This window comes from Pan troglodytes, chromosome 23 (genome assembly GCF_028858775.2).
Source record: "Pan troglodytes isolate AG18354 chromosome 23, NHGRI_mPanTro3-v2.0_pri, whole genome shotgun sequence".
Taxonomy (NCBI): Eukaryota; Metazoa; Chordata; class Mammalia; order Primates; family Hominidae; genus Pan; species Pan troglodytes.
Window position 1 is genome coordinate 26945721 of NC_086016.1, and position 22189 is coordinate 26967909.

General features: G+C 44.7%; 1 protein-coding gene and 1 non-coding gene across 9 annotated transcripts in view; one reads left to right on the forward strand and one right to left on the reverse strand.

The window, feature by feature from the left end:
* Nucleotides 1–22189, forward strand: part of SGSM1 (small G protein signaling modulator 1) — a 125917-nt gene that overhangs the window by 87635 nt on the left and 16093 nt on the right. For 7 of the 8 annotated variants that reach the window (XR_010156205.1, XR_001712926.4, XM_001171406.6 and 4 more), the window contains 5 exons: nucleotides 1432–1500; nucleotides 4185–4772; nucleotides 8004–8128; nucleotides 11271–11353; nucleotides 18798–18907. Coding sequence is in view for 6 of the 8 variants with exons in the window: in XM_001171406.6 (XP_001171406.1) it covers nucleotides 1432–1500; nucleotides 4185–4772; nucleotides 8004–8128; nucleotides 11271–11353; nucleotides 18798–18907 (975 nt within the window). In the remaining 2 variants the exon portion in view is untranslated. The remainder of the gene's footprint in view (nucleotides 1–1431; nucleotides 1501–4184; nucleotides 4773–8003; nucleotides 8129–11270; nucleotides 11354–18797; nucleotides 18908–22189) is intronic. The other variant, XM_016947289.4, reaches the window with a different exon arrangement.
* Nucleotides 7318–7385, reverse strand: LOC112206808 (small nucleolar RNA SNORD56). Its single transcript, XR_002941278.1, has one exon. It is a non-coding gene; the product is annotated as a small nucleolar RNA SNORD56 (small nucleolar RNA).

The following is a 22189-nucleotide window of genomic DNA, read 5'->3' on the forward strand; positions in this document are numbered from 1 at the left end:
AGTCCCACCATTTAGTAGTTCTGGGGTTCCCTACCAGTACCTTTTCTTCTGGGCCTCAGTTTTCTGCATCTGTAAAATGGGAATAATCAGGTGTAGAGGAGGTTTGTGTACAGTCCAAACAAGACAATGTATATAAAGTGCCTGGCACACTGCCTGACTTTCATTGATTCAACAAATGCTTATTGAGTATCTACTATGTGCAGGTACGATCAGGAATATCCTGGGATATCAGGAATGTTCCAGTGACCCGGACAGACTGGTCTGTCCTCCCAGAACTTCCAGTTTAATAGCCCAAAGTAGGATCTCAGTAAAAAGTAGGATCTCACCACCCTTGACTGAGGGTGGTGGCTCACGCCTGTAATCCCAGTACTTTGGGAGGCCAAGGGGGGTGGATCACCTGAGGTCAGGAGTTCAAGACCAGCCTTGGCCAACATGGTGAAACCCCATCTCTGCTAAAAATACAAAAATTAGCCAAGCGCCTGTAATCCCAGCTACTTGGGAGGCCGAGGCAGGAGAATCAGTTAAACCCGGAAGGCGGAAGTTGCAGCGAGCCAAGATTGCATCACTGCACTCCAGCCTGGGCAACAAGAGCGAAACTCCCTCTCAAAAAAAAGTTAATTTTCTTCAGCAGTGATGATATCAGTCATCAATTGCCACAATAACAGTGTGTAACAAACAACCACCAAAAATCAATGACTTCCAACAGTCAGCGTTTATTTTTGCTCACAACTCTGGGTCAGCTGGGAAGTTCTGTTCTTAACTGGGCTAGGTGAGGCTTATTCTGGCACCAGCTGTCCGTAACTGGTCAACTAAAACATTTGTTTATCTTGGTTGGGCTCTCGTATTTGTCTGGGGTGACTCAGCTGTGCTCCACGTGCCTCACTGCCCAGCAAGTTAACCTGGACGTGCTCTCACGGTGAAAGCAGATGCCACAGAGAGAAAGCGGAAATGCACAAGGGTGTTCTAAGCCTCTGCTGAGTCAAGTTTGTTAACATCCCATTGACAAAAGCAAGCCACATGGCCAAGTCTAGTGTCAGAGTAGGCAAGGACTATGAGGTTATAGGGCAGAAGCATGTATACAGGGATCATGGAAAAAAAAAAAAAGGGGAGCCATTAATAGAACCAGTTACTCTGTGAGTTGAACTGAAATATTGGCCAGAAGTCTCAATTACAGAGCAGTTAAAGGTGGGGTGCTCTAGTTGCAGAGGTGGGAACCCAGAGGTCAAAGCGGTCTCTGAACAGGCTCCAGGAAGCAGGGAGTGGTGCCCCCCTTTCATTTTACAGCTAGGAAACTGATGCTCTGAGAGAGGACTTGTGCAAGTTAGGAATAGAGATGAAACTAGACTTCCTGGCTCCCAGCCCAGCAGTCCTTCCTGCTCTGGGCCAGGGTGCAGCCTCACCCTCCCTCCCTCCTGCTCTTTCTTCTCTCAGTCCTCCCAGAGCTGCAGTTCGGGCCGCCAGAACATCCGCCTGCACAGCGACTCCAGCAGCAGCACACAGGTGACCTTGTGGAGGCCTCACCCCCTCCCACCCACTCCTCTCCCTTCCGCCTGGGGTCATGGGGGTTGGGTGTCCGTCATCTGTAGGTCACTTTTTGCTTTATTTGTTTTAGCTTTTTATATTAGCATTAAACATTGTTTTTTGTTTTTTTTTTTTAGTAATGCAAGAAATATATGGATCTATCACCCCTGCAAAAAACTAAAACATTGTAGAGAAAGTCAAAGTCTGCTTTGATCGTCCTTAATCTCTGCCTGCCCTCCCTTGAAATAACACCACTATCATCAGTTTGCTGTGTTCCTTTCAAAACCTTCTGTATGCATATGCATACACAGAAATATATAATCTATAGCAATGTTTGGTAGTTGTTTTTTAAATGTGTACATAAATGCCACAATATATGTTGTTCAACAACTTTCCATTTCAATCGGTGAAAAGAGGTAACTCAATCTCACTCCGTTTTTAAAGAAAAAAGCTGGCTGGTCATGGTAGTTCACACTTGTAATCCCAGCACTTTGGGAGGCCAAGGTAGGCAGATAGCTTAAGCCCAGGAGCTTAAACCCAGTCTGGGCAACATGGCAAAACCCTGTCTCTACAAAAAATACGAAAAAAAATCAGTTGGGCATGGTGGTGCGTGCCTGTAGTCCCAGCTACTCCGGAGGCTAAGGTGGGAGAATCACCAGGGCCCAGGAGGTTGAGGCTGCAGTGAGCCATGATCACGCCACTGCACTCCAGCCTGGGTGACAGAGTGAAACCCTGTCTCACACACGCACACACAAAGCCAAGTGCAAAAACATGCATAGAGTGTTGTCACCTTTTGTGTAAGAAGAGGCAATATTAATATCTGTATATATTTGCCTCCATTTTTGAGAATGGTATGAGGAGAAACCAGAAACGAATCAGAATGATTACCGAGAGAGGAGGGGGCAGAGACAGAAGCTACATTTCCTTGAATATGCCTTGCTTCCTAATTTTGATTTTGGAGTAAAAAAAAAAAAAACTCTGGTTTTGACTCTGAAGCTAGGTAAACTTTTTACATAATTAAAATCAATTGAATCAAAAAGAAGTTTTTGAAAACACAGAAACACATGAAACTAACCATAAATCAAGTTGGTGACATAACCACACAGGGAAGAAATATTTCAGGTGACTTTGGAACATGATCTTTAACTGTGTACCCTTGATATGATCCAAGAACACAAAGAGTCACAAAAAAATCTCTAAAATGTATTCTGGAGTTTTTTTTCATAGTATTTCATGTATATCTAACTTGAAAAATTGATTCATAATAGTCAACCACATGGGTGTAAAAGTAATAGGGTTTTTTATTTTTTGTTTTTTGTTTTTTTTTTTTTGGCCTTTTCCGTGTGTTAACTAATTTTTTGAATGAGAAAAATTATGTATACATGAGGCTGGGCACGGTGGCTCATGCCTGTAATCCCAGCACTTTGGGAGGCCGAGGCAGGTGAATGACCTGAGATCAGCAGTTCGAGACCAGCCTGGCCAGCATGGTGAAACCCTGACTCTACTAAAAATACAAAAACTAGCTGGGCATGGTGGCACATGCCTGTAATCCAAGCTACTTGGGAGGCTGGGGCAGGAAAATTGCTTGAACCCGGGAGGCGGAGGTTGCGGTGAGCCAAGATCGTGCCACTTCACTCCAGCCTGGGCAACAGAGCGAGACTCCATCTTAAATAAATAAATACATACATAAAAATAAAATTATGTACACATGGTAAAAGTCTATATGATGAAAAGTTATTGTCTCCCCTTATTTTGATTCCCTAGTACCCCCTTCTCAGAGTCAACTGCAGGCGGGGCGTGGTGGCTCACGCCTGTAATCACAGCACTCTGGGAGGCCGAAGTGGGCAGATCACCTGAGGTCAGGAGTTCGAGACCAGCCTGGCCAACATGGTGAAACCCCATCTCTAATAAAAATGCAAAAATCAGCCAGGCGTGGTGGCGAGTGCCTGTAATCCCAGCTACTCGGGAGGCTGAGGCAGGAGAATCACTTGATCCCGGGAGGTGGAGGTTGCAGTGAGCCAAGATTGTGCCACTGCACTCCAGCCTGGGCAACAAGAGAGAAACTCCATCTCAGAAAACAAGACAAAACAGAGTCAACTGCAGTACTTTTTTGTCTCTTTGTGGATTATTTTATGCATACACAAGCACATAGATCACTTTTTTATTGCTGTTTGAGACAGAGTCTCACTCCCATCACCCAGGCTGGAGTGCAGTGGCATGATGGTCACAGCTCACTGAAGCCTTGACTCCCCAGGCTTGGGTGATTCTCCCACCTCAGCCCCCCAAGTAGCTGAGACCACATGTGTGTGCCACCATACCAGGCTAATTTTTTGTATTTTTTGCAGAGACCAGGTTTCACCGTGTTGCCCAGGCTGGTGTCAAACTCTTGGGTTCAAGCAGTCCACCTGCCTTGGCCTCCCAAAGTTCTGGGATTGCAGGCGTGAGCCACCATGCCCAGCCTAGATCACTTTCTTATTTGTCACAAATGGGAGCGTATATTACACCTTGTTTTGCCTCGTTCTTTTCACTGACTGTATGGTATTCCACTGCATGCTTGATCCATATTTAAGCCGATCACCTGTTGTTGGATGTTTAGGTTGCTGATGTAAGTAATGCTGCAGTCGACATGCCGGTCCATCTGTTTTTGTGCACCTTGTCCTCAGGTGTTTGAGTCTGTGGATGAGGTGGAGCAGGTGGAGGCTGAAGGCAGATTGGAGGAGAAACAGCCCAAGATCCCCAATGGGAACCTAGTGAACGGCACTTGTTCCCCAGACTCGGGTCATCCTTCCTCCCATAACTTCTCCTCGGGCCTCTCAGAGCACTCAGAGCCCAGTCTGAGCACAGAAGACAGTGTCTTGGACGCCCAGCGGAACACCCCCCCGGTGCTGCGACCTAGGGATGGCAGCGTGGATGACAGGCAGAGCAGCGAGGCCACCACATCTCAGGATGAGGCTCCCCGGGAGGAGCTGGCCGTGCAGGACAGCCTGGAGAGCGACCTCCTGGCCAACGAGAGCATGGACGAGTTCATGTCCATCACGGGCAGCCTGGACATGGCCCTGCCTGAAAAGGACGATGTTGTGATGGAGGGCTGGAGGAGCAGCGAGGCAGAGAAACATGGCCAGGCGGACAGTGAGGACAACCTCTCGGAGGAGCCTGAGATGGAAAGTCTCTTCCCTGCCCTGGCTTCTCTGGCTGTGACTACTTCTGCCAACGAGGTGTCCCCTGTGTCTTCCAGCGGTGTCACCTACTCTGTAAGTCACCAGGACCCTCCGTTCCATTTCCTTCTTTCCAGCTGCAGGAGGGTGGGATGTACTACAAGCCTGTTAGCCAGAATGACCCCAGAGTCAGACCTCTGGTTCGTTGCATTTTTTCCGTCATGGAGGATTCACTGTAGAAACCCATTTGGGAAAGAAGATAACGTAGCATTTAAAAAGGGAGGCTGGGCACTGTGGCTCACACCTGTAATCCCAGCACTTTGGGAGGCTGAGGCGGGTGGATCACGAAGTCAGAAGATCGAGACCATCCTGGCTAACATGGTGAAACCCTGTCTCTACTAAAAGTACAAAAAATTAGCCGGGCGTGGTGGCAGGCACCTGTAGTACCAGCTACTTGGGAGGCTGAGGCAAGAGAATGGCGTGAACCCGGGAGGCGGAGCTTGCAGTGAGCTGAGATCGCACCACTGCATTCCAGCCTGGACAACAGAGCAAGACTCCGTCTCAAAAAAAAAAAAAAAACGTGTACAGTGTTATAATATTTTATGCATCTACTGTAAATGTCAGTGCTTGCATTATTTTAAGAGTAATATGTAAGCCATGTAGTAAACTGTCCTAATTTTTGTCTTTCCTGTAAAAAAAATTTGTTTTTCCTAGATGTGTTTTCATTTTCCTGTTTTCTTTTTCTTAGTTTGCTGCATATTTAAAGTCAGTTCACCCCCAGAAGTCTTTGCCACTTTCCTAAATCTCTTTTCAAACATTTAGACATATCATGTTTTTCATTTGTTCTGTATGTCCAAGGACTTCTCCCCAAAAGCCTACTGACGCCCTCCACTCCACTGCACCTGATGTGTCATTATCATTCACGATCTTCCTTGTCCTGATCTTGAGCTTCCTTTTGTGTCACTCATGTTTTCCTCTTTCTTAGTCTACTCTCTTATTTAGATGAAGCACATACCTCAGTGGCTTCCACATTTTTTGCTTTTCTTTTCTTTTTTTTTTTTTAATTGAGACAGGGTCTCGCTCTGTCACCTAGGCTGGAGCGCAGTGGCGTGATCTCGACTCACTGCAACCTCTGCGCCCTGAATTCATGCCATTCTCTTGCCTCAGCCTCCCAAGTAGCAGGACTACAGGCGCCCGCCACCACGCCCGGCTAATTTTTTGTGTTTTTAGTAGAGATAGGGTTTCACCGGGTTGGCCAGATGGTCTCGATCTGCTGACTTCGTGATCTGCCCGCCTTGGCCTCCCAAAGTGCTGGGATTACAGGTGTGAGCCTCCGCACCTAGCTTGCTTATCTTTTTTATCATTTCTTTGTCCTTCTGTGCTGAATTCTGGATCGTTCTTCAGATCTCCTTTCAATTCAGTAATTCTCTCTTCCAGAATGTTTTATTTTCTGTCACCTATCTCTAGTGTTTAATATATTTTTAACATTTTATTTGGCCTTTCTTCAAATATGCTATAAAATGACTTACTTGATTATTTTATAGTCTCTTGCTCTTTTTTTTTTTTTGAAATAGTCTCCTTCTGTGCGTGGTTTGGAGGGCAGTGGTGCAATCACTGCAGCCTTCACCTCCTGGGCTCAAGCAATCCTTCCTGCCACCTCAGCCCCACGAGTAGCTGGGACTACAGGGCTGTACCACCATGCCTGGCTAATTTTTTGTATTTTTTATAGAGATGGGGTTTTGCCATGTTGCTCAGGCTGGTCTTGAACTGGCCTCAAGTGATCTACCCGCTGTGACCTCCCAAAGTGTTGGAATGACAGGCATGAACCAGTGCACCCCAGCTTTTGTTCTTATTGTTAACCTCTTATTTATTTATTTATTTATTTATTTATTTATTTATTTATTTATATTTGAGATAGAGTTTTGCTCTTGTTGCCCAGGCTGGAATGCAATGGCGTGATCTCGACTCACCGCAACCTCCGCCTCCCGGGTTCAAGCGATTCTCCTGCCTCAGCCTCCCGAGTAGCTGGGATTACAAGCACGCACCCATGCCCGGCTGATTTTGTATTTTTAGTAGAGATGGGTTTTCTCCATGTTGGTCAGGCTGGTCTCAAACTCTCGACCTCAAGTGATCCGCCCGCCTCGGCCTCCCAAAGTGCTGGGATTACAGGCATGAGCCACGGTGCCCCGCCTTATTTCTTTAAATACAGTAAACATACTTATTTTATGATCTGTTTCTGATACTTCTAACAACTGAGGCCCTGATGGCTCTGATTCTGTTTTCTTGTATTTATGCCAACCATCACTCCTGGCACCTTCTTTCTCTGAGTGTTTCATGATTTTTGAACATGAGCTCATATTTCTTGGGATATTATCTGCTGTACTATTTAAGACCCAGGTGGAAGGTAGATTCCTCAAGAGAGGGGTTTTCTTCTGCTTCTTTCTAGTGCCAGGGAAATAACAAATATGAGATGACAACTACATTCTCTGATCTTTCAGACCACCCAGGTAATGGGAGTTTGGGTTATAAACCGCATGAGTTACAAACCTGATTTGTGGCTCTTAATTATGCAGGGAGATAACATTTACATTTAATTTAATAACTATGTTCAAGGTATAATCAGTCAGGTATTGTAACTGTTTCACTCAGACCCAAAGTGACAACATTCATGAGGTGAACTGTGGATGAAAAATATTGCTGTCACTGTGGGCAGGCAATTGTTTTGAGATCCCAAGATATTACTGGGTTTTTCTAGTTTTCCCTTTCTGAGGGTGTGACTCTTTAGGGCCCTACCTTCCTGTAGGAAAGTCTCTTATTAGATCTTCAACTTGAGTAGGGGAGCAAAAAACAATCAAATCTAAGCTTAAATTTTCCCACTTTGGCAGCTTTCCTTAAGGCAAAGGCCAGCTTTGGTGTTTTCTCACCTTTCTGGGTTAGTTTTTGGTCCTTAAATATTTCTTATTTTCTTGCCATATCATTGAGCCATTTTGAAATTAAGGTACTTGTTCAAGCAGCCAGGCCAGTACGTTACCAGAATTTGACCTCTGTGCAGTTCTTCATTCTTCTTGTCCAGTTTTCAGCAGAGAGAGGTTCACTTCCAGCTATAGTTGTAACTCTCTGAGGGAGAATTTTCATCCTGCAAATTAACCACACCCTCCCAGAAAACAAACAAACAAAATCAAACACCTGGCTGGTCCAGGTGGGAGATGTATTTTCAGTGACAACAGGAGAGGGTTAGGAAGAGGAGATAGGATTGCTGCTTTCCAGTGGGGACTTAGATGTAATTTTTCATTTCTTCCCCCTACCCCGTGCCCCGATGGCCTATAGCCAGAGCTGCTGGATCTGTACACGGTGAACCTGCACCGCATCGAGAAGGATGTGCAGAGGTGCGACCGCAACTACTGGTACTTCACGCCCGCCAACTTGGAGAAGCTGCGTAACATCATGTGCAGGTGGCTGGGGACAGCGAGGGGATCTAGGGGATGGGGATGGCGGGTGGGTGGGATGGGGGATGTAGGGGGCCCGCCTAGAAGTTATTTCAGCTTCTGAAGCTGGCATCATACTCACCTGGAATCTTACTTAGCCCACAGTGAAAATTTAACAACAATAATATAGAACATTTATTAAGCACTTACTGTATACCAGCCACTGTCCTGAGGCCTGTACTATCATCACTCACTTATTCCTCAACCCGACGAGGTATTAACCCCTTTTATAGGTGACGATGTGGAGGCTCCAGGAAGAGCCTCATTGCTGAGTGGGCATCGGGCAGTGGCTGAGCGGGAACTCATAGCCATGTCTCTGGCTGTAGAATCTGTCCTTTTTCTGTTTTTCTTTAAGCCAAGATCTAAGACTGGTTATTACTGTTCACTAAAAAGATATTATTCCTGTAATCCCAGCACTTTGGGAAGCTGACGTGGGAGGATCACTTGAGGCCACTTGAGTTCTTCACAGACTTCAAAAAAGTAGAGACTGGCCTGGCAACATAGTGAGACCCTATCACTACAAAATAATTTTTTTTAACTCAACATTTAGCTGGACATAGTGGCATGCACTTGTAGTCCTGCATACTTGGGAGGTGGAGGCAGGAGGATAGCTTGAGCCTAGAGGTTAGAGGGTTGCAGTGAGCTATGATTACACCATTGTACTCCAGCCTGGGTGACAGAGTAAGACCCCATCTCTTAAAAAGTAATAAAAATAATAAAAATTATTATTGATATTTCTTAAAATATGAAAGTAACCCATGCTTGTTAAAAATCTAAATCACTGACAACTCTAATCCCAGCACTTTGGGAGGCCAAGGCAGGAGGATTGCTTGAGGCCAAGAGTTTAAGACCCAGTCTGGGCAACATAACAAGACCCCATCTCTACAAAAGTTTTAATAAATTAGCCAGGCATGATTGTATACGCCTATAGTCATAGCTACTTTGGGAGGCTGAGGCAGCAGGATGGCTTGAACCTGGGAGGTTGAGGCAACAATGAACTGTGATCACACAACTGCACTCCAGCCCAGGCAACAGAATGAGACCCTGTCTCAAAACAAAACAAAAATCTAAATCAAAGAAATTAGAAGTTCATAAGATAGAAAGAGAAACTTCTCCCTTCATCTCTGCCCGGCAGTGCCACTCACCCAGAATTAATGACTACTAACAATTTAGTAATATCTAATTGATTGTATATTGTATAACATAATATGAATGTACTTTTTTTTTTTAATGGAGATGGAGTCTCGCTCTGTTGCCCAGGCTGGAGTACAGTGGTGCGATCTCGGCTCGCTGCAACCTCCGCCTCCTGGGTTCAAGCAATTCTCCTACCTCAGCCTCCCGAGTAGCTGGGACTGTAGGCGCACGCTGCCAGGCCCGGCTAATTTTTTGTATTGTAGTAGAGATGGGGTTTCACCATGTTGCCCAGGCTGGTCTTGAACTCCTGAGCTCAGGCAATCCACCTGCCTTGGCCTCCCAAGTGCTAGGATTACAGTCATGAGCCATCGCACCCAGCCTGAATGTACATATTTTTTAAATGTTTTAAACTATGATATAGTCTCATAAGTGTTACATTAAAATGAAAAAAATGCTGGGAAGAAGTGAAAATAAACTGACTCCTCCCTGGTTAAGGCATAGGGAGAAATCATGGAAGACTTCACAGTGGTGATGACCTTTTGAGATGGATTTTGACAACATTAAGAAAACTAAAGAAACCATAGGCTGGGCACGGCGGCTCATGGGAGGTCGAGGCGGCCAGATCACCTGAGGTCAGGAGTTCGAGACCAGCCTGGCCAACATGGCGAAACCCTGTCTCTACTAAAAATACAAAAATTAGCCAGGTGTGGTGGCACACACCTGTAATCCCAGCTACTCAGGAGGCTGAGGCAGGGGAATTGCTTGAACCGGGGAAGTAGAGGTTGCAGTGAGCCAAGATTGCACCATTGCACTCCAGCACGGGCAACAAGAGCAAAACTCTGTCTCAACAAAAAAAAAAAAAAAGGAAAAAGAAAAAGAAAACTAAAGAAACCATTTAGCATAGAGGCTAAGATCATATATCCTTGAGTAAGGCCTCCTAGGTTCAAGTACTGCCTCTGCCACTTATTATTAAGTGTATGATTTGGGACATGTCATTTACCTGTCTATGCTTCAGTCCCCTCATCTGTGAAATGGGATAATCCATGGACATTTTTTAAATGTACATTTAAAAAATGTGTACATTCAGGCTGGGTGCAATGGCTCATGCCTGTGAAATGGGATAGTCCATGTTTCACATGACTATTTTGAAAATAGTGGGTTGAGAGGCCGGGCGCGGTGTCTCACGCCTGTAATCCCAGCACTTTGGGAGGCTGAGACGGGCGGGTCATGAGGTCAGGAGATCGAGACCATCCTGGCTAACATGGTGAAACCCCATCTCTACTAAAAATACAAAAAATTAGCTGGGCGAGGTGGCGGGCACCTGTAGTCCCAGCTACTCGGGAGGCTGAGGCAGGAGAATGGCGTGAACCCAGGGGGCGGAGCCTGCAGTGAGCAGAGATCACGCCACTGCACTCCAGCCTGAGCAACAGTGAGACTCCGTCTCAAAAAAAAAAAAAAGAAAGAAAAAGAAAATAGTGGGTTGAGTATACAGTAAGCGCTCAATAAATATAAGCTGTTATTAGTAAGGGACAGATTGCAATTCCTGACAAAGGGAGCCGTAGGGCAAAGATACAGAAACATAAATTTGTGATTTTTTTGTGCAAAGTGAATACGTCAATGTTGCTGGAGAGGAAGACAGTGGGAAGCGATGTTTGAGGCTGTGAAGATGAGTTGAGAGGAGGCCATTACTCCTTGTACCCCCAGTAAAGGAGTTTGGATAACATCCCATCAGACAGCAGGGTGCTTGTGCAAGTTTTGAGCCTGAAGAGGCCTCCTGAGTTGGCCTTTAGGGAGGTCATCCTGGTGGCTGCATATAGGATGTTTGAAGAGAGAGATCGGGGATGGAGATGCAGGCAGGAGGCTGAGGGAGGGGTCCAGGTGAGGGATTGGGGACCGAAGCAGGAGGAACAGAAGGTGGAGTGGGTTGGAGAGGCAGGCCACGGCTGCCATCATTGGCCCCTTGTGTCTCTTCTAGCTACATCTGGCAGCACATTGAGATCGGCTATGTCCAGGGCATGTGTGATCTTCTGGCTCCACTGCTGGTCATTCTGGATGATGGTGAGTGTGTCTTTACTGCCCTAGGGCTGAGGGTGCATTTCCTTTCCACTGCATGGCAGAAGGCTTAATCTCACTTTGTGACTCTGTAGAATGTGGCTCCAGCCAGGTGCTCTGAAGGCCTGTCTGGTGAACACATCAAGATCCTAGTGAAATAAAAAAGTCCTTATATTCCATGGTGCCCCATACTCAACACCCAGACAGGCCTTTGCTAACCACTGATTATATGAATATGAATGAGAACAGACAAACAAAACAAAAAACAAACCCAGACGGCTTCACTGGTGAGTTCTATCAAACATTTAAAGAAGAATTAATGCCAGCCGGGCACAGTGGCTCACACCTGTAATCCCAGCACTTTGGGAGGCTGAGGCGGGCGGATCACAAGGTCAGGAGATCGAGACCATCCTGGTGAACACAGTGAAACCCTGTCTCTACTAAAAATTAAAAAAAAATTAGCCAGGCATGGTGGCAGGCACCTGTAGTCCCAGCTACTCAGGAGGCTGAGGCAGGAGAATGGCGTGAACCCGGGAGGTGGAGCTTGCAGTGAACCGATATCACACCACTGTACTCCAGCCTGGGAGACAGAGCGAGACTCTGTCTCAAAAAAAAAAAAAAAAAAAGAAAAGAAGAATTAATGCCAATTCTTCGTGAACTCTTCAAAAACGTAGAAAAGGAAGGAATGCTTCTTAACTCATTCAATAAAGCCAGACCTCATATGAGGACTGGGTGTCTCATTGGCACCCAGATACCAATAACAGACAAAGACATAATAAGAAAACTACACGCCAATATCCTTCAATAATACAAATGCAGAAATCCTCAACAAAACACCAATAAACTTAATTCACCAAGATATAAAAAAGCTTATACACCATGACCAAGTAGGGCTTATCTCCAGAATGCAAGGATGGTTTGACATGCAAAAATCAATCAATTTAATTCACTACATTACTAAAATAAAGGGAAAAACCCACACAATCATATCAATTGACACAGAAAAACACAACAAAATCCAACACCCTTTCATAATAAAAACATTCAACAAACTAGGAATAGAAGGAAACTAAACACGATAGAGGGCATTTATGGAAACCTCACAAATATCATCATACTCAATGGTGAAAAACTGAACACTTCCTCCCTAAGAGCAGGAACAGGACAAGTATGTCTATTTTTGCCGCCAAAGGTTCTAGCCAGGGCAATTAAGAAAGAAAAAGAAATAAAAGTAATTCAGATTGGAAAGAAAGTAAAACTATCTTTGTTCACAGATGATGTGATTTTGCGTATAGAAGATCTTAAGGAATAAAAAAATTAGAACTGATAAGTGTATCAAGGTTGCAGGATATAAGATCAATCAACAAGAGTCTCTTGTATTTCCATACACTTGAAATGAACAATCCCAAAATGAAATTAGGAAAACAATTTTATTTGCAATAGCATCTAGAAGAATACAGTACTGGCTGGGTGCAGTGGCTCATGCCTGTATTCCCAGCGTTTCGGGAGGCCAAGGCAGGTGGATCACCAGAGGTCAGGAGTTTGAGACCAGCCTGACCAACAAGGTGAAACCCAGTCTCTACTAAAAATAAAACATAAAAAAAAGTAAACAAAAATAGCCAGGCGTGGTGGCGCATGCCTCTAATTCCAGTTACTTGGGAGGCTGAGGCAGGAGAATTGCTTGAACCTGGGAGGCAGAGGTTGCAGTGAGCTGAGATTGCACCACTGCACTCCAGCCTGGGCAACAGAGTGAGACTCCATCTCAAAAAGTAAAATAAAAAATAAATAGGCCGGGCATGGTGGATCACACCTGTAATCCCATCACTTTGGAAGCCTCGGTGGGTGGATCACCTGAGGTCAGGAGTCCGAGACCAGCCTGGCCAACATGGTGAAACCCCGTCTCTACTAAAAATACAAAAATTAGCCCGGCATCGTGGCGGGTGCCTGTAATCCCAGCTACTTGGGAGGCTGGGGCAGGAGAATTGCTTGAACCTGGGAGGTGGAGGTTGCAGTGAGCTGAGATTGCGCCATTATACTCCAGCCTGGGTGACAAGAGCAAAACTCCGTCTCAAATAAATAAATAAATAAATAAATAAATAAATAAATAAATAAAAGAATACAATACTTATGAGTAAACTTAACAGAAATGCAAGATTTGTACATTGAAAACTACAAGGCATTGTTGAAATAAATTTTAAAAACCAAAATAAATGGAAAGATATCTCATATTCATGGATTGGAAGACTTAGTGTTGTTAAGGTAGCAATGCTCTCCAATGATCTGTAAAGTCAGTGCAATCTCTGTCAAAAATCCCAGCTGCCTTTGTTTTTTGTTGTTGTTTTTTTGTTTTTTTGTTTTTTTTGCAAAAATTAACAAGCTGACCCTAAAATTGATATGGAAATTCAAGGGATTTAGAATAGCCAAAACAATTTTTAAAAGGATATGTTGGCCGGGCGCAGTGTCTCACGCCTGTAATCCCAGCACTTTGGGAGGCTGAGGTGGGCAGATCACGAGGTCAGGAGATCGAGACCATGGTGAAACCCCATCTCTACTAAAAATGCAAAAAATTAGCTGGGCGCAGTGGCAGGAACCTGTAGTTCCAGCTACTCAGGAGGCTGAGGCAGGAGAATGGCATGAACCCGGGAGGCGGAGCTTGCAATGAACTGAGATTGCGCCACTGCACTCCAGCCTAGGTGACAGAGCAAGACGCCATCTCAAAAAAAAAAAAAAAAAAAAGAAGATGTTGCAGGACTCACAGTACCTGATTTCAAAACCTACTACAAAGATACTTAAGATAGTGATATTTCTGTAAGGATCAACATGTAGATCAATGGAATAGAATTGAGAGCCCATAAGTAAGCCCTTACATTGATGGTCAATTGATTTTGACAGAGATACTAAGACAATTCAACTCAGCGAGGAAAAACAGTCTTCTCAACTTATGGTGCAAGAACTACTGGACAGACGTATGCAAAAGATTGAAGTTGAACCCTTACCTCACACCACATACAACAAACTAACTCAAAATGGATCATAGACCTAAATGTAAGAACTAAAACTGTAAAATTTAAAACAGGAGTAAATCTTTGTCACCTTGGGCTAGGGAATTTTTTTTAGATATGACACCAAAAACATAAAGAAAGAAAAAATAGGCAAATTAGACTTCATCAAAATTAAAAACTTTTGTACTTCAAAGAATACCATCAAGAAAGTGAAAGAACCCAAAGACTAGAAGAAAATATTTGCAAGTCATATGCATGATAAAGGACTTGTAACCAAAATATATAAACAACTCTTACAATTCAACAATAAAAAGACAACCTGGCCAGGCGCAGTGGCTGACGCCTGTAATCCCAGCACTTTGGGAGGCCGAGGCGGGCAGATCACGAGGTCAGAAGATTGAGACCATCCTGGCTAACATGGTGAAACCCTGTCTCTACTAAAAATACAAAAAATTAGCTGGGCGTGGTGGCGGGCGCCTGTAGTCCCAGCTACTCGGGAGGCTGAGGCAGGAGAATGGCGTGAACCCAGGAGGCGGAGCTTGCAGTGAGCCGAGATCGCGCCACTGCACTCCAGCCTGGGCGACAGAGCGGGACTCCATCTCAAAAAAAAAAAAAAAAGAAAGACAACCTGATTAAAGTGGGTGAGGGATTTGAATAGACATTTCTCAATAGAATTGAAGATATGCAAATGGACAATATGCAAATGGCCAATAAGCACATTAAGGGATGCTCTACATCGGGTCCCCAAGCCCTGTGCCACAGACAGGAACCTTGCCGCACAGCAGGAGGTGAGCAGTAGGCTAGTGAGCATTACAGCCTGAGCTCCACCTCCCTCCTCCTGTCATATCAGCGGTGGCATTAAGTTCTCATAGGAGCGTGAACCCTATTGTGAATTGTGCATGTGAGGGGTCTAGGTTGTGCACTCCTTCTGAATATCTAATGCCTGATGATCTGAGGTGGAACAGTTTCATCTAGAAACCATCCCCCCGACTCCACTCCCTGTCCATGGAAAAATTGTCTTCCAGGAAACTGGTGTCTGGTAACAAAAATGTTGAGGACTGCTGTTCTACATCATTACTCATTAGGAAAATGGAAATCAAAACCACAGTGAGATACCACTTCATATGCACTGGGATGGCTAGAATCAAAACAATAGAAAATCACGGGTTGATAAGAATATGGAGAAATTGGAAGCTTTGGACATTGCTGGTGGAATTGTAAAATGGTTTGGCCACTTTATTATTTATTTATTTATTATTATTATTATTATTATTTTCAGATGGAGTCTCATCCTGTCACCCAGGCTGGAGTGCAATGGCACCACCTCAGCTCACTGCAACCTCTACCTCCTGGGTTCAAGCAGTTCTCCTGCCTCAGCCTCCCAAGTAGCTGGGATTACAGGCGCCCACCACCACATCTGGCTAATTTTTGTATTTTTAGTAGAGACGGGATTTCACCATGCTGGCCATGCTGGTCTCGAACTCCTGACCTCAGGTGATCCACCCACCTTGGCCTCCCAAAGTGCTGGGATTACAGGCGTGAGCGACCATGCCCGGCTGGTTTGGCCACTTTAAAAAACAGTCTGGCAGTTTCTCATAGTAATAAACATAGAGTTATCTATATGACCCAGCAATTTCATCCATAGATATATGCCTAAGAGAATTGAAAATATATGTGCATACAAATACCTGTACATATATGTTCATAATAGCATTATTCATAATACCCAAAAAAGTGGAAACAGTCCAAATGTCCATCAAATTATGAATGCATAAACAAAATGTGGTATATCCATACAATGGAATATTATTTGGCAAAAAAAGGATGATGTTCTGATGCAAACTACAATGTGGATGAACCTTGAAAACATAATGCTAAGTGAAAGAAGCCAGACACAAAAGAGCACAAATGTTGTGATTCCATTTATATGAAATGTCCAGAATAGACAAATCCATAGAGACTGAAAGACTAGTCGTTGACAGGGACTTGGGGGAGAGAGAGATGTGAAGTTGCTGCTTCATTGATATAGGGATTTTGGGGTTGCGGGGGTGAAGAAATGTTCTGGAACTAATAGTGGTGATTGCACAACATTGTGAATGTACTAAAACCACTAAATGGTACATTTAAAGGGTGAATTTTATATGAGAATCTCAATAAACCTGTTAAAAAAATAGGGGCTGGGTGCAATGGCTCACACCTATAATCCTAGCACTTTGGGAGGCTGAGGCAGGAGGATTGCTTGAGATCAGGAGTTCGAGACCAGCCTGAGCAACATAGTGAGACTCCATCTCTATAAAAATTTAAAAATTAGCTGGACGTGGTGGTGCACACCTGCAGTCCCAGCTACTCAGGAGGCTAAGACAAGAGGATTGCTTGAGCCCAGGAGTTGGAGGTTGCAGTGAGCTATGATCATGCCACTGCATTCCAAGCCTGGGGGACAGCAAGACTCTGTCTCTAAAATGTAATAAATAAGTCCAGGCCCAGTAGCTCACACCTGTAATCCCAGCACTTTGGAAGGCCGAGGCAGGTGGATCACTTGAGGTCAGGAGTTGGAAACCAGCCTGGCCAACATGTTGAAACCCCATTTCTACTAAAAATACAAAAGTTAGCCAGGCATTGTGGTGGGGACTTGTAATTCCAGCTACACAGGAGGCTGCAGCAGGAGAAACACTTGAACCCGGGAGACAGAGGTTGCAGTGAGCCAAGATCGTGCCACTGCACTCCAGCCTTGGTGACACAGCAAGACTCTGTCTCAAAATAAATAAATAAAATAAAATAAATAGGCAAGGCGTGGTGGCTCAGCCTGTAACCTCAGCACTTTGGGAGGTCGAGGTGGGCAGATTGTGACTAGCCTGGGCAACATGGTGAAACGTCACCTCTACAAAAAATAGAAAAATTAGCCAGGTGTGTTGGCAGACACCTGTGGTCCCAGCTACTCAGGAGGCTGAGGCAGGAGGATCACTTGAGGCTGCCAAGGTCGAGGCTGCAGTGAGCCGTGATTGTGCCACTGCACTCCAGCCTGGGTGGCAGAATGAGACCCTGTCTCAAAAATTAATTAAATAAATAAATACATAATAAATGGGGAGCATAATTCCCCACTTTTTTTTTTTTTTTTTTGAGACGGAGTTTCACTCTTGTTGCCCAGGCTGGAGTGCAATGGTGCCATCTCAGCTCACTGCAATCTCCGCCTCCCAGGTTCAAGCAATTCTCCTCCCTCAGCCTCCCAAGTAGCTGGGATTACAGGCATGAACTACCATGCCTGGCCAACTACCTACACTTTAGACACGGACTGCACATAGCGACTTGTTTCCAAAAAGTGCAGTATGGAAGGCAGTGATGGGATGAGAAACCTGACAAACACGACCTCAGCCAGGTGACCATGGCCAACATCAGCAGTCATAAATCATGGTGATAGTATATACCCTTATGATGTGATTAAACTGGCCCTTTACCTCTGTGGTTTTCCTCTCGATAACCCATAGCCCAGTCTTACCATGAGAAAGGCATCAGATAAATTCCATTACTAATAGTGCAGCATCCTGCAAAAATACCTGACCAGTACACCTCAAAACTATCAAGGTCTCTGGGCACGGTGGCTCATGCCTGTAATCCCAGCACTTTGAGAGGCTGAGGCAGGCAGGTCACAAGGTCAGGAGATCGAGGCCATTCTGGCTAACACAGTGAAACCCCATCTCTACTAAAAAGACAAAAAAATTAGTCGGGCATGGTGGCGGGCACCTGTAGTTCCAGCTACTTGGGAGGCTGAGGCAGGAGAATGGCATGAACCTGGGAGGCGGAGCTTGCAGTGAGCCAAGATTGCGCCACTGTACTCCAGCCTGGGCGACAGAGTGAGACTCTGTCTTAAAAAAAGGAAAAAAAAATACTATCAAGGTCATCAAAAACAAGAAAAGCCTGAGAAACTGCGACGGCCAAGAGGAGCTTAAGGGAACATGACCGATTGATGTAATGTGCTTTTCTGGATGAGAGCTTGGAACAGAAAAATGACATTCAGTACACACTAAGGAAATCTGAATACAATATGGACTTTAATTCATAATGTGTCCGTATTGGTTCAACAAATGTACCATGCTAATGTCCAGATATTAATAATAGAGGAAACCACGTGTGGGGTATATGAGAAGTCTTTACTGTCTTCTCAGTTTTTCTGTAAATCAAAACTTTTCTGAAAAATAAAGCCTTTTGGCCAGGTGCAGTGGCTCAGGCCTGTAATCCCAGTACTTTGGGAGGCCAAGGCAGGCAGATCATGAGGTCAGAAGATCGAGACCATCCTGGCTAACACGGTGAAACCCCGTCTCTACTAAAAATACGAAAAAGGTCCACCCCCAACATTGGAGGTCATATTTCAACATGAGATTTGGAGAGGACAAACATCCGAACCATATCACTTGGGCAGCGGGGCATCTGACTGTTCTGTGATGCTTTCTCAGAGGCCCTTGCCTTCAGCTGCTTCACGGAGCTCATGAAGAGGATGAACCAGAACTTCCCCCACGGAGGCGCCATGGACACGCACTTTGCAAACATGAGATCGTTGATCCAGGTATGACCCAGCATCCAGTCTTGCTTTGGACTTTTTTGGGAAACAGTTAGTAAAGCTTAGTGGCTCCAGAGTGAGCTATTTAGAGCCCACCTGGATCGGAATCCAGGTTTGTATTTCTGCCATACAAACTCAGCATATACTCTTATCTCTGTGGGCCTCAGTTTTCTCATCTGGGAAATAGGTTTTCTCACTTATATGAGTCCCAATAAATTATTAGAATTATCATGGAAATGAAGTAAACTAATGATTTTATAGTGCTTAGCACAGTCCATGTCAGTGCCTCTCAGAGCATAGTCCACAGGCTGGCAACATCAGCCTCACCTGGCAACTTGTTAGAAGTGCAAATTACTAACACGGTGAAACCCCATCTCTACTAAAAATACAAAACAATTAGCAGGGCATGGTGGCGGGCGCCTGTAGTCCCAGCTACTCTGGAGGCTGAGGCAGGAGAATGGCGTGAACCTGGGAGGCAGAGCTTGCAGTGAGCCGAGATCGAGCCACTGCACTCCAGCCTGGGCGACAGAGCAAGACTCCATCTCAAAAAAAAAAAAGAAGTGCAAATTACTGGGCACCTTTCCTCCACCGAATAAAAATCTCTGAGTTGGGCCCAGGAGTCTGTGCCATATGAAGCTCTCCAGGTAATTCTGGTGCAAGCTCGATTTTGAGAAGTATTGTAATAAATGCTAGCTCTTTGGCATTCATAGCGATTAGTATATCTACTCCCCAGAGGAATTAAGACACTCAACCCTTTGATTAGAAGGAATGCAAATGTGTTAACTTGAGTAAATGTTAGGGATGCTTTATTATCTACACACTAGCAGTGGGGCTACAGTTAGCTCTGATTTCTTCTTTAGTGGAACTTTAAAATACTACAAAGTATTTTGGACATAAGAAAGGTAAAAGAGTAATAGAATGAACACCCATGTTTCCACCCCCACCTCCCCAAGAAATAACACATTAACCACAGGCCTGGGGTGGTGGTTCACGCCAGTGATCCCAGCACTTTGGGAGGCAGAGGCGGGCGGATCACTTGAGGTCAGGAGTTTGAGACCAGCCTGGCCAACATGGTGAAACCCCATCTCTAACTAAAAATACAAAAATTGGCCGGGTGCGGTGGCTCATGCCTGTAATCCCAACACTTTGGGAGGCTGAGGTGGGTGGATCACGAGGTCAGGAGATCGAGACCATCCTGGCTAACATGGTGAAACACCATCTCTACTAAAAATACAAAAAATTGGCCGGGTGCAGTGACTCAAGCCTGTAATCTCAGCACTTTGGGAGGCTGAGGCGGGCGGATCACGAGGTCAGGAGATTGCGACCATCCTGGCTAACACGGTGAAACCCTGTCTCTACTAAAAAAATTAAAAAAATTAGCCAGGCGTGGTGGCGGGTGCCTAAAGTCCCAGCTACTCAGGAGGCTGAGGCAGGAGAATGGTGTGAACCCAGGAGGCAGAGCTTGCAGTGAGCTGAGATGGCGCCACTGCACTCCAGCCTGGGCGACAGAGCAAGACTCCGTCTCAAAAAAAAAAAAAAAAAAAAAAAAGATACAAAAATTAGCCAGGTCCGTGGTGGCGCACACCTATAATCCCAGCTACAGCTACTCAGGAGGCTGAGGTAGGAGAATCGCTTGAACCCGGTAGGTGGAGATTGCAATGAGCCGAGATACCCCATTGCACACCAACCTGGGTGACAGAACGAGACTCTGTCCCCCCCAAAAAAAAAATTAACCATAGATTTTTCATTATTCGTGTACCCCTTCTTGATGGCTTTTCCCCATCACTCCTGTCCTCCCAGTGGTAAGCACTTTGCAGATTCCTATGTTCACCATTATAATGCATTTTTAAAAATTCTTTTACAATATATGCATATATTCCTAAACAGCATACAACTCTGTTTCTTTACTCCCCACTTTACATAAATATTTTAAATGGTATGAACTCTTGTGCAGCTCGTCTTTATACTCAGTAACGAGTTTGAGAGGCTCGTCAACCACGGGGCAGTTGATTCCTCTTTCCCGGAATACAGTCTTTTGTGTTAGGAGTACAACGCATTCTATCACATTTGATTTGGATCCATTTTCCTGTTGGTGGTCATTTAGGTTGTTTTTATTTGGTTTAGTTTTGCTTTTGCTTTGGGGAATTTGGGGTTTTGTTTTTGGCCTTTATAAACAGTGCTGCGGCCGGGCGCGGTGTCTCACGCCTGTAATCCCAGCACTTTGGGAGGCTGAGGCGGGAGGATCACGAGGTCAGGAGATTGAGACCATCATGGCTAACACGGTGAAACCCCGTCTCTCCTAAAAATACGAAGAAATTAGCTGGGCGTGGTGGCGGGCGCCTGTAGTCCTAGCTACTCCGGAGGCTGAGACAGGAGAATGGTGTGAACCTGGGAGGCGGAGCTTGCAGTGAGCCGAGATCGCGCCACTGGACTCCAGCCTGGGCGACAGAGCGAGACTCCGTCTCAAAATAAATAAATAAATAAATAAATAAACAAACAAACAAACAAACAGCGCTGCACTGAAATTCTTGTGTGCATCCCTGCTGCATGCACGCAACAACTTTGCTTGGGCATCTACTCAGAGTGCAATTGCTGGAGCAGAGAGAATGCACATCCTCAGTTTTATCAGGCACAACCGAATCACTCTTAAAGTGATTGTACTAGTTTCTTAATGCTCCAGGGCAGTATGGTAAGGATTTCAGCACACACCATCCTCACTTGATATTGTCACACTTATATATTTTTGCCAATCTCTTGGATATGATCGAGCATCCCATTGTGATTTATAATTTTTTTATTTTTAATTTTTGTGGGTACATAATAGGTGTATATATATGTGGAGTACATGAGTTGTTTTGAGACAGGCATGCAATGTGAAATAAGAAAATAGAGTTTGTGGAAAATATAGTTTCCAGTCCCTCAAGCATTTATCCTTTGTGCTCCAAACAATCCAATTATACACTTTTAGTTATTTTTAAATGTACAGTGAAATTATTATTGACCATAGTTACCCTGCTGTGCGATCAAATAGTATGTCCTCTTCATTCAGTTTTTTTCATTGTGATTTTGTTTGCATTGTCTTGATTGACAGTGAAATTGAATATCTTCTAGTTTTTGGTTCATTTGGATTGTGAAGTGCCTATTCATACGCTTTGCCCATTTTCTATGTACATGTTTTCCATAATTAGAGTCATTTGTACATACTTTTCTTTCTGTACATTATTTTTCAAACATGTTTTTTTCCCACTGAATAGCATATCCAATAGCTGGAGGTATTCGTCCACCATC